Source organism: Clinocottus analis, unplaced genomic scaffold, assembly GCF_023055335.1.
Source record: "Clinocottus analis isolate CAN_PGR_092001 unplaced genomic scaffold, fCliAna1.0.p SCAF_12, whole genome shotgun sequence".
Classification (NCBI taxonomy): Eukaryota; Metazoa; Chordata; class Actinopteri; order Perciformes; family Cottidae; genus Clinocottus; species Clinocottus analis.
In genome coordinates, this window is record NW_027175843.1 from 8,487,840 (window position 1) to 8,500,273 (window position 12,434).

Sequence of the window (12,434 nt, forward strand, 5' to 3'; positions counted from 1 at the left end):
TCCTGATGAATGGTGATTCCTTGACCCTCCATCTCATTAAAAAATATCCAACCAACTATTGGCTGGATTGCCAGGATATTCTCAGATGGTCTCACTCTTTTTGGCTATGTTTATTGTTTACATGTTGACTGTTTGATACAGTAAGAGTGTGAGTCCAAAACTTTATTTATTTCCATATAGCCATGTACAAATAACCTAAATATATCCCAATAACAATTAAATTTTAATAAATACATGGATATTAATCAGTATTCACAAAGTATTGAACTAACTCTTTTATTACTTAACCACTTTAAATTGTATTTATACTGCTTCAGTTCAACAGGATTAAACACCTTAATTTATATACTTTCTATTCAGTCTATATATGACTAGATTGAACCTTCTGAATTGGTGAATTACAATGACAGTGACGATTGATAAATAGGGTAGCCTACTTATTTTATTCAGTATTTTTTGTATAGCCCAAAATCCCAAATATAAATTTGCCTCGGAGGGCTTTACAATCTGTACACATACGACATCCTGTCCCGGGATCTCACATTGGATCAGGAAAAACTCCCCCCCGCCCCCCACCCTCCACCAAAAAAAGATAGTAAAAACAGTTTTACGGGGAAAAAGGAGAAGAAACCTGAGGGAGAGAAATGGAGGAGGATCCCACCTTCTGGACCAGGGCAATGTTACTGTATTAGTATTGAGTAAACGTCCGGTGGCTCAAAAGTTAAATTAAAATCTGAAGTTAAAAATTTTAACCGTAACATCCTAAAATTACATTTTGTGACTCAATAACAGTATTATTCAGAGAATGTCAACTTTTAGTTATGATTTCTCATCCACCATTGTTCCCTATTTGCTGGTGCCAAAATGTATTCTGGGATATTGAGAAACGGTCACAGACCGGAAGACACACCAAACAGCTGTTCGCCGCCCAGCAACTTGCCTGTCCCAGCATGCAGCTCAGCTGTGTAATTTTGCACCATGACTGAACTTAAAACCCTGCGCTCTGTGTTAAACTGTGAAACATAAAATATGCTTACCTCATGCAGAGCAACAATAGATGTTGTGTTTATGCACTGGTATGATGGTATATGAAAATTTCTTACCGTATGGAATACTGAAACCGTTATACCAGTTGATCTGGCTAGTAATAAACAAATCAACATTTGGCAATATCAGCCAGTTAAGCCTGACATTTAATAGTCATAAAAATAAAAAAGCCTGTTTTAAAACTTTTGAAATTGTGTTTCAAATTCTAAAACTACTCCCAAGTTTGTAATGTTTGCAATCATGAGAGCCAGGAAAACCTGCTGACCTGTGTGGGAAGGACAATTATTGAAGTGCAAATGCAGGCAATAAACATGGAGAAAATAAACACCCAAGACCACAAGGTTTCAATCAGGCAAAACTATCTTGGTGCTCATATTTATTAAGTGCCAGTTCCAAGACCCTAAGTGACAATTCCCCTATTTGTAAAAAGAACAAAAAGATTCCTGAAATGACTTGACTACTCTGCTTCATTTCCCACAAGGCAACTGTATGCTGTATTACCAGCTCTCCTGACGCTCGCTATGTAGCTGTGCAGTGTGAACGGTGAGTGTAACTTCCATGTAGGAATCAGTCATTTGACTCTGCAGGTAGACAAAGTGTGTTTTCACAGCACCCTGTACAAACATGGAATAGCACTTGTTTTGGGGATGCTGCTAACATTGTTTTTCCCAATCCACACTTGAATTTAAACCATACTTTAGTGTTTTATTTCACCTCTTTACCTTAGATGTACCGCATGATATAATAATGAGAATAAAAGTGAAACAAAATTAAAATCATACCCTCTGAACTAAAAATAAATCTGGTTTGAATTGAAATCAGGAAACAATAACCCAGAAAAAAAATAATAATAATGAATTGCTGTATATTCGCCAAAGATATATATATTTTTTTTTTTATTTTTATTTTTTTGTCAAAAGGGTTTTTTTTTTACATCCATTTTTTTAAACTGTAAATGGAATCAAACTACATATTATTTTCAGTTAATCTATCAATTGCTTTAATTATTATCCATAACGTCATACAATCTCATCAACAGTCCACAGTACAGAGGCGGAATTTACAGTGAAACATGGAAAAGCAGCAAATCCTCACATTGGAAAAACTTGCAACAAAGAATGTATGATGTACTATGTCATGATAAATGATAATCATGTCAGGACTGAAAATAGTGTAGTATTGTGTTTATTGACGGTTTCTCAATTAAAAAGTAATCAACCAATAAAACAATCAGTGCCAGGGGCAGGACCAAAGCTTTTTTCAAACTGTTGGTAAACTGGATAACATTAACCACAGACCACACTAACGCTGCTGAACATTTATTATTTTCTTTTGTCGTATTGATAGAGATGCCAGGTTCATTAACAAATCCATTTTTACATATATAGCATGTCGTCTCAATTCCACTCTTGAAACACAGGCAGGATGTTGTCATGGCAACACATCACAGTCAACTTAAAATAATGTTGGATTCAGGTGGGCATGTTGATCTCTAATGATTATTCAATTCAGTTTATTTTGCATAGCCGAAAATCACAAATTACAAATTTGCTGCTGTAATCCTGCAATTTCCCCACTGCGGGACTATAAAGAATTAATATATCTTATCTTATATAACTAGATTGAACCCTCTGAATTGTTGAATTTCAATGACAGTGACGAATGATAAGTAGGTTAGCCTACTTATTCAATTCAGTTTATTTTGTATAGCCCAAAATCACAAGTACAAATTTGCCTCGGAGGGCTTTACAATCTGTACACATAACACATCCTTCACATCAGATCAGGAAAAACTCCCCCCAAAAAAGATAGTAAAAAAATATTTTTTATGGGGGAAAAAAGAGAAGAAAGAAGAGGGAGAGCAACAGAGGAGGATCCTTCTCCCCGAATGGACAGAAGTAACATATGAACAACGTAACAGAGTTACAGCACATTCATAATATGACAGAAGTTATTTATAAAATGAGTAGTAGGCATGGACCACGATCCAGATAACCACGATCAATGTCAGCAAAAGGAAGTAGAGAGGAGGGGCATCAGCCACGGAAACTTGACGTGAGGAAGCACAGAAGCTCCCAGGAATGTGCATTAACCTTTTAAAAATCACAGAATCCTAATATGGATCCTTTTGTATTTTTTGCAAATACAACATATAAATCACAAGAAAATATATTGATGTTTTACATCAAATTAAACACCAAAGCCTTTGCTACATGAATCAGTCAGCCATTTAAAAAAAAAGAACAGAAAGAGGGCTTAAACTTGTGAGAAGTTGAAGCCCACCAGTACATAAGATTTAATAAGTTCATATAAAGTAAAACAATTCAGTAACAAGCAAAGGTGTTGGTTGGATGTAGCGAAACCAAAAAAACAATATTCCCCTCGAGTAAAATTGTAAAGCCACAGTATTTAAGAAAATGTACTGGATTTCTTTTCACCTCTGAATATAAATACTGGAAAGTGATGTGATCACAGGGTGACATAATAAAATAAATAGATTCTATGAAAGGGAAAGGAAAACCTGTACAAGCATGTAGAAGTGAGTGAAGATGTAATCTGACCCAGTGGCACCAATGACAAGAACTAAGAATAACTGTACAGAAATAGACTATCTTCTCACTGAAGTCCTCATTTATTTTTGGAGGTTACATGGAGGTAGTGGAATTGAACTGGGAATGTTTCACATACAGTTTAAAGTTTCTCACTCACTTAAAGTTCCAAACCCTTTTTGAGAGTTGCTGTTGACAGGAAGCTGCTTTTTCCTTGGTCATGACAGGGATACCTCCCCTGGCTTAAAGCTGTATTTGCCTCTTCAACGTATTTTTTGACCTATGGAGGAACAAAGTCACTGTGGAGCTGTATAGTACAGTGTAGATGACACTGAAGGTCAGAGTCACAAAATGAAGCCGTCACTTCAATGTTCTATGTTCAGAATACATTAAAAACAGTAATGGATGAACCCAGTAATTACTTGATTGATTCAACAGTTTGATGTGTCCTGTGTGTTCTCAGTGTGTCCACCATTCAGTTTTTTACTCTGGACCAGGAGGGCGAAGAGAAGCTCATGCCACACAGCAGGCTCTGCCTGCCCCACTGCCCCCTGGACATGACCTTTGACCCGGAGGGCCGTCTCTGGGTGCTGATGGACTCCAATGATGCGCCACTTCAGATTTACACGCTTAGACAATCCTCTTGGCAGGTACAGTGTGATGCATTCAGACACATATCCTGACATTGATTGTTCCATACACAAGCACGTACATATGAAAAGATTTGTTGAAGATATAAGTAAAATCTAAATATTGTTCTCTGATTTATTTAGATTTGTCTTATACGTTTACACATTTTGTGTATGTGTGTGTGGGTGTGTGTGTGTCTGTATATATATTAGGGTTGGGCAAGTTAACGCGTTAATATCGCGTCCAATCAATTAACGCCGTTAATTATTTGATCATGTGTTAACTGCATTTTTTTAATTTAAAAATAAAAATACAATTTTTGGGGATTTTACTTTGAAGGCGATAATTGACTTCCGACCTCGGGCTTCCGGAGCGTTACCGGACTATTTGCCGACTTGAGCCAGACGCGAAAGCACGTATTGTTCTGTAGTTTCTGTCCTCAACGAGCACCGCGCGAGCGAGTCACCTCTCAAAGCTTCACAAGTGTCACCAGCAGCTCGCTCTGCAAGCTCAGCGGACCCGAATTGAACATTAATCGCGCAAAGCCGCCGCCGCTGATACCTGTCAGCTGTCCTTCACATCTCCACCTCATTCAATCAGACGTCAGTGCACTTGTTCAAGCCAACACAGACTGGACTTTTCTCACTGAGGAAAAAAAACTGAACTGAACTGAACTGAAAACATGAAAAGCATTTATTGCTTTTGTATAAAGTGAATCAATGGCTGGTCTTTAACACCTTTAAGGTAAGCAACAGACTGAACATGGACCAAAGAAGGAGTGGTTTGTCCCTCACAGGGACCCTTACTACTTAACTGTACCTGTTCCAATATATATATATATATATATATATATATATATATATATATATATATATATATATATATATATACACATATATATTCATATATATATATATATATATATATATATACATATATATATATACACATATATATTCATATATATATATATATATATATATATATATATATACATATATATATATATATATATATATATATATATATGTATATATATATATATATATATTTAGAAACTATGTATGTATGTTAACTTGTTGTTGCTACAGAGTGCTGTTATATTGTTCTGGTAACATTGCTTTAAAATAAAAGCTGCAATACACATAGTTTTTTATTTCGTTGTTGATTTTGGCGCACAATGCGATTAATTGCATAAAAATCATGCGATTAATTTTTTTTTTGTTTGCTCAGCCCTAATATATGTATTAGAGCTGTGAAAAATAACGCATTAACGCGCTATGATTAAATTACATGATTAATTAGTTAATTTGTTTTAACGCATGAGCAGAATGAGCTTCCAATATACCTATTTAACTATTTCCACTCTAATGCAGCTAGATATATATCATATACATCTGACATCTACGTGTGTGTGTGTGTGTGTGTGTGTGTGTGTGTGTGTGTGTGTGTGTGTATATATATATATATATATATATATATATATATATATATATATATATATATATATATATATATATATATGTGTGTGTATGTATATATGTATGTATGTATATATATATATATATGTGTGTGTGTGTGTATATATATATATATATATATATATATATATATATGTGTGTGTGCTTTAACGACAGCCCATTAAAAAACTTAAATATACTTAACAAAAACAGCAACAGGAGCTCTGACTGGTCAGCTAAGGAGCTCACCCACAACTCAACCACCCATCTGTCCAATGAATAGGAGTGGTGTATAAAGTACCCAAAAGCCATACTTGAGTAAAAGTAAAGATACTTTCCTGGATAATGACTTAGGTAAAAGTGAAAGTCACCTATTAGAATGCTACTTGAGTAAAAGTCTTAAAGTATTTGATATTTAAATATCAAAATTATTTTTCTGATATAAAATGCACTTAAGTATTAAAATTACAAGTACATGCTGTTAATAAAAAAGCTTAGGGTCAGAATTTTGAGAACTATGAAGTTTATTCTTTTAAGTGCTGTTTCCTTCATAACCAAGCACCAGGAGTTGTGTCGATAAAATAATTGGGTTGGCAGTGATCCATCCAGGAGCAACAATGTTCATCATAATATATTGTACATATGTATACTTTTGCATCTACTATGAACTTATCATCATAATTCTCCAAAAAGCAATGTGACCGTATGAAGTAATTGTAGCAGTGTGTTCATAATTGCGCTCAATCTGCCTGGTACCGGTCTGTGGGTCCCTTGGTACCGCGCCGCACAGAAAGAATGAATGGAGAAAAGAAATCAAGGCCGGAAAGATGTTTTATTGTGAAAAATGACAGGATACATACGTCTGTACGTAACCTCAGACTGAACCTTTTGACAGGAGGTTACGTGTATACGTTTCCCCAAAAATGAAACTTAAGTCTGTTTTATTCTGCTGGTGTTTTGGATTAAAACCAAGGCAAAAATCGGCAAAAAATCACAAAAACCCATTTCAATATCCTGTCTTTGTGCAGCGGGTTATAAGTTAAGCAGTAGACTGGACATAAAGGTTTAAGTTACGGAGTAGACTGGACAAAACAAACACACATCGGGTGTCGTTGTCTCCCGTCATCCCGAGATGAGACCTGGTCCATGAAAGTATTGTCTTCACGTAACCGGTCTGTGGCGCATAAAGGTTTGGGACCGCTGGACTAGAGGATGTAGAGGCAAATGCATAATATTGTGATTCTCCAAACCTGCTTGGTCGAGTCTCATGATTTATTTTTCCTCTAAAGATAGATTTGCTTTTGTATTGAGTAACAAAGGTTTCAGAGGAAATGTAACGGAGTCAGTTTTATCAGTTTTCTTTGCAAAATGTAGTGAAGTATAAGGAAAAAGTCAACAGAAATATAAATAGTAAAGTACAGAAATACATAAAAAAATACTTAAGTATTATACACCACTGATAAATAGCACATAGAAAATAAAAATGATTGCAGATTAGTATGGGCAGTCACAAAGTCAATAATAAATGTGACAGTCACACATTTTGAATATGAATTTGTCTGCATCTTTTGATGGAATTTTTTTTTAATGAAATAAAAATACATCTCCAAAAATTCCAAAAAGGAAATTACTTATCTCAGCTGATGATTCTAACGGGCCAGTAATATATTTTGATGGTGTAAACTCTGTTTAAATTCAGCAGTATAATATGACACGTGGTTTTATGTAAGACATGTGTGGTTGCCATGGTATCTACTTTCTTTTTATGAGGCTGACACAACCCCTGGCAATGTCCTGTTATTAAAATGCCATTTTAAGGGAGTTTACTTCTGTATAATGTAATCATTCTGCAGTAGTATACTGACTGTACATTTGCTACTGTGGCCATCTTTAGTATTCAACGTTTCCTAATTTTACTTCTATTTCCTGTGTGTGCTGACTCTGCCTGACCTGCACACTTTCTTGCTCCATCTAGTGTGATGCTGAGAGCCCTGAACTGAACAGAGTGACTGAAGCCTTCAAGCCACACTGGGAGACACTTGAGGGTCAGCTCACACATGTGCACGCATGCTTCTTGTCAGTGTATCTCCTATGTCCTACCTCTTTCATCCTCACACCCTCAAGACTGAAATAGCCGACAGTGCCTTCTTTTATGTTCTCAGATTATCCCCCCAAACTAACCCAGATTCCTCTAAAACGCCATATGCCCTCAAGTTTCTGTGATGCTAACTTCAGTATGCGGGTCCAAGGGTTATACTATGGAGCGAGTCTCCTTTGTTTAATGATCCTCTGTTTTAGAGGGGTAATCGAGTCCAGCGTCATTTTCAGTGAGCCAGTAGCACCATCGACAAAATGATCAATCTGGGACGGACTGAAGTTAACTCAGGAGTCTTCTGTTGTATTGAGACATGGTAATGAATCAAATACAAAAGGAATTGCTTCCCTAAATCCAGCAACAGCACTGTCCGTTAGACATCTGGTGTAGAAACCTTTACCTATAGCAGCATTCCACCTCTACTATGTACAATCAGGTAGTATAAACTCAAAAGTTATAAGGTAATGGTCTGATAAAACAGGGTTCTGTGGAAAGACTTTCAAATGCTCCACGTCAACACCATATGCAAAAACAAAGGTGAGGGTGTGGTTAAAAGCAGTGAGTTTGTTCCTGTACTCTCTGACAGAAGCCAATCAAATTCAACAATGAGATAAATGCAGCACTAAGGCTACCTCTGCATATGTCTAGCAATTGGCAAGATGCAGAGCATGTAATATATTGTTTCTTGCTTCCATCTTACAAAGACTTCTTTGGATGACATACACATGTGCCATGACCCGAGTGTGAAGGTTTTGGTTTCCATACCTGATATTTTTTATGTGCATGTGGTTCCTGTCACTAGCCGTTTGCTCTCTTACACAACAGCCTCCACAAGAAGCGACAGCCGCTTTGAGCATCTGTACAAGGTGAGCTTTGACAACGTGACGGCATACCTGCAGAAGAAGCAGCAGAGACTGGAGGAGCAGCATCTGAAGAGGGGGATGGCACAGAAAGCAGATGGCAACAAGAAGGCCAAGAAGACATCAGAAGTTGGAATTCAGCCATCGACTTAAACGATTGAAGGATGTGTCTGAGTGCATTGATGAAGCCCGTGGGGAGCATGTGTATAACACATGGCCTCTGTAGAGGGACATTTATGTTTGTTTTTTGTTTCTGGCTGATTTTGAAAAATAAATGTAGCAGCTCATATTTAACTGTATCGTCTGTTTCTGCCACGATCGCTGGATGACACATACTATTTGTGAATGTGCACCTTATGCCCTCTCTTCACAGTCACTGCTCCTACTCACACTCAATTTATTTCCGAAGCATTACATCATATTTTGGAACATGGTTTTTTCTCGTGCGTAGAATTGATACAGCATGCCTGGATTTGAAAACTGTCTTTGATGTGCAAGTGAACCAAAGTATTGTGTGACCAGTGTCCAGTTTGTGAGAGGCAGCACGTAAAGGAGACGAGAAGTTGGGTGTTTCCTCGAGGTCTTTCCCAAACCAAAAAATGTTAACGAGTAGTGAAAGCGCAGGTGTTGCTAATAAATGTCTCTGTTGCATTCCAATACTCTGAATACCATACTAGCCAGTGTGCAGTCAAATGCAGTATCCCAAAATACCAGGATGTCTGACTGCATCCCTTCATATATTACAATATATTGTTCTGGGTTCCGTCTCACTGTCACAGAACCAAAACCTTGCGTTTAAGTCTCTTGCAGACATTTTGAGCCCTTTATGAACCCTTTCCGTAAGTCAGCATTAGATGCCTTACCATTCATATTGACACTAGTTCAAGCCCTAAAGCCTATCACACTCAACCACTTAGCAGGCGGTGTCAGTGAGTCCCTGAGGGTTCAGGGTTTGAGGGGGGCACTGGGTCTGGGCCTACGTCACAAGACTAAGCTGCCGAGCAAGCACTGACCAATGAATGATGAGAGAACTTAGATGAGGAATACAATTAGTAACAAAGAGAATACGAGGAAATGGGGTGCATTCACATTTAACTTTGAGAGGTTTTGAGCCTTCTGAAACCCAAGCATAGATAACAAATATGTTTTTTTGGTCTCTCTGATCGAGAAAATTGATTTTTATTATTATTTGGTGTTCGGAGAATTTGTGAGAATCTATACAGTAGGTGTAGCATTGATGATTCAATATTATCAAAATGGCTATCTAAAAAAAACATTGTATTTACATGAAACTGAATTTGACTAGTAGATCAGTAGTTCCTGAAATACTCCCACCAGCAACCATACCGTACAAAGTCCCTTCAATCACCTTTCCTCCCTATCCGCTGGGTTTGCATCTGAACCACGTCCACATGCCTGAAGGCCTTGAGTTGTGGTGCCTACGGTACCTTTTGAGTGAGTAAGTGGCGTCATTAAAAGCCACCATTGCGGGGTTTTTTTTAACATTATAGAAAACATTTGTCCAAAGCATGTGCATTATTCTTTTTTGAAAGTCTTAAAGTGTTCTATCTCTAAAACAGTTCGTCTTAGTATGACCCCTTTCCCACACAAAACATTTCTTTAATACAGTTTAGAGTTTTGGGTGTTCGGTTAGTGTTTGTCTTCGAATAGGTACTACTCGACAGTCAAAAAGATGTTGCAATTTGACAAGTGTGAGGGCATTGCGGATAATCATAGTTTTGATGGCTTTATGATTTGTCATTGATTTATTGTGCTTCAAAGTAGACATTCATTTCATGCTTGAACTGGTGAATATTGGCTTTCCTTTCAAACTACAGTATTTGCATTCATGGATAAAGGCATCTTCTACCCAGGTCACTTTCTTTCTGTTAATTAATTTTAGTTAATTCACATAACATTTCTGTTATGTTAGCAACAGGTTTGTATTTACACACACAGAACAACATCAATATTCAACTGGGGTTGTGTTTGCATCCAACAGTGCTGGACCATCTAAGCCTTCTGTGGTGGCCTAAACAGAACAGAGCTATTTTATAATTGAAATCTTTTTTTTAATAATTGAAAGTTATAGTTTTTTTTATAATACAATTGTTTTTCACAAATACACCACATGTATTACAATTATTTTTGCCTATTGGCTAATCTTCTCATTGCACTGTGCAGCTGTGCCTTCAGCTGTTCCTCTGCTCCTTCAGGCCTCTTGTATGGCTTCTTGGGACCCGTTTGACAGCAGTTTTATCCAATCACATTTCACTTCTCATTTTCTATGTACAATTAGCCTTCTTAAAATACATGAAATACCCTTCTCGAGACCCTGGATGTGAGATTAGTCACAGGGCCCGCGTGACCATTAACATGCGCTGTGATTGGTCAGTGAAGCTAGCGTCTGACCTCGAACCTCGAATCTTAGGCTTTACTGATGAGCCCTTTTCCACAGAGGTTTATGTGATATATACACCCTATATATATATATATATATATATATATATATATATATATATATATATATATATATACATACATGGTGTGCACCTTGGCACAGGGAGAGGTTGTCGCCGGGACGGATGGGGGGCGGGTACGCATGCCACGCTCAACAGACCGGGAGGCTATGTGTATTTGCGCATTGCTCAGCGAGGGCATTTCGTCATACTGGTGAAGCGGCTCTGCGACAGTAAATCGTGGGACACTTTTTTCCCCCAATCCGCCTGTGACGTGGCGTCAAATCTTCTCTCTCTTCGAGCTCTGTTTTTGGGCTTCACCAAATCTGTCTCTTGAACACTTCATATAGTTCCTTGACCCGTTATTAACTTACAAATATTGAAGTAGGAGAGTATATTTCTGAACAAATGTGCAATTTATCAAATCCCCAAAAACTAAGAGTAAAAGTCAAGCTCTTGGGCATTCGCTGATTTCCTGTCTTATGAATGGTCCACAATTAGCAAACCATTATGTAAGTATTGCATGTTCATACAGTACAGAGTGTAACAAGTTTGAATAACTGAAACCAAGAGGCTGTGTTGCAGATTAGAAATTAAGCAGATATTAAAAGTCCAGAAAGGATTTTGTAATGAAAGTAATCCTTTTATTTTTGGAGGAAAGAACAAAGGTGACTAAAAATCTGTACAATTTGTAAAAAAAGAAAGAAAGAAAAAAGGAACACATTTAAAGAAAAAAACAGTGCAGGATATGTATCTATATCTTAGTCACTAAAGTAGTCAAAGTTGACATTTCCTGAAAAAGGCTTTGGATTGTCCATCTGGTCCTTGAGTCCATCAGTAGTTTGTAACGCTGTCTCAAAGCTGCTGTCTCAAATCCACTTCATTACATTTCTGTGACAGATCACACATCCTCCTGGTCCTTTGCTCTTCACAAGAAGAAGTGAGTGATGTGGCTGACGACTTCAGTTCACGTGATGTCTCAGTGCTCCCCTCTTGTGCTCTACGCTCACTGGTGCTGAAACAGACGGATTGGATTTGTCCAAGCTAGAAACCTGGCCATACACTGACAGAAAACACTTCAGCAAGTTCTGTTCTTTCCTACCTTTCAAAAAGTCTTACTTCTTCGCTGCCATGGTCAAGTTCTCACATTTCTTTTTCTGCACTTGAAGGGAACATTACTTGTTGTCAGTTACAATCTGCACTAATGACAAAGTAACTGCATCCACACACTTATAGAAATCCTCCAACCTCATTCATGGCGTCATCAATCTGTTTGAGTTCTTCGTATCGGTCTCTTGACTCTCTAAGTGGTTGCACCATCGCCTCCTCAATCT

General features: G+C 37.4%; 1 protein-coding gene across 1 annotated transcript in view; it reads left to right on the forward strand.

The window, feature by feature from the left end:
• wdr4 (WD repeat domain 4) overlaps positions 1-8,930 on the forward strand; it is a 29,102-nt gene extending 20,172 nt beyond the window's left edge. The window contains exons 8-11 of the mRNA XM_068573198.1: positions 1,529-1,590; positions 4,060-4,246; positions 7,662-7,731; positions 8,607-8,930. Of these exons, the coding sequence (XP_068429299.1) occupies positions 1,529-1,590; positions 4,060-4,246; positions 7,662-7,731; positions 8,607-8,794 (507 nt within the window). The 3' untranslated portion in view covers positions 8,795-8,930. The remainder of the gene's footprint in view (positions 1-1,528; positions 1,591-4,059; positions 4,247-7,661; positions 7,732-8,606) is intronic.
• The last annotated feature ends 3,504 nt before the right edge of the window (positions 8,931-12,434 follow it).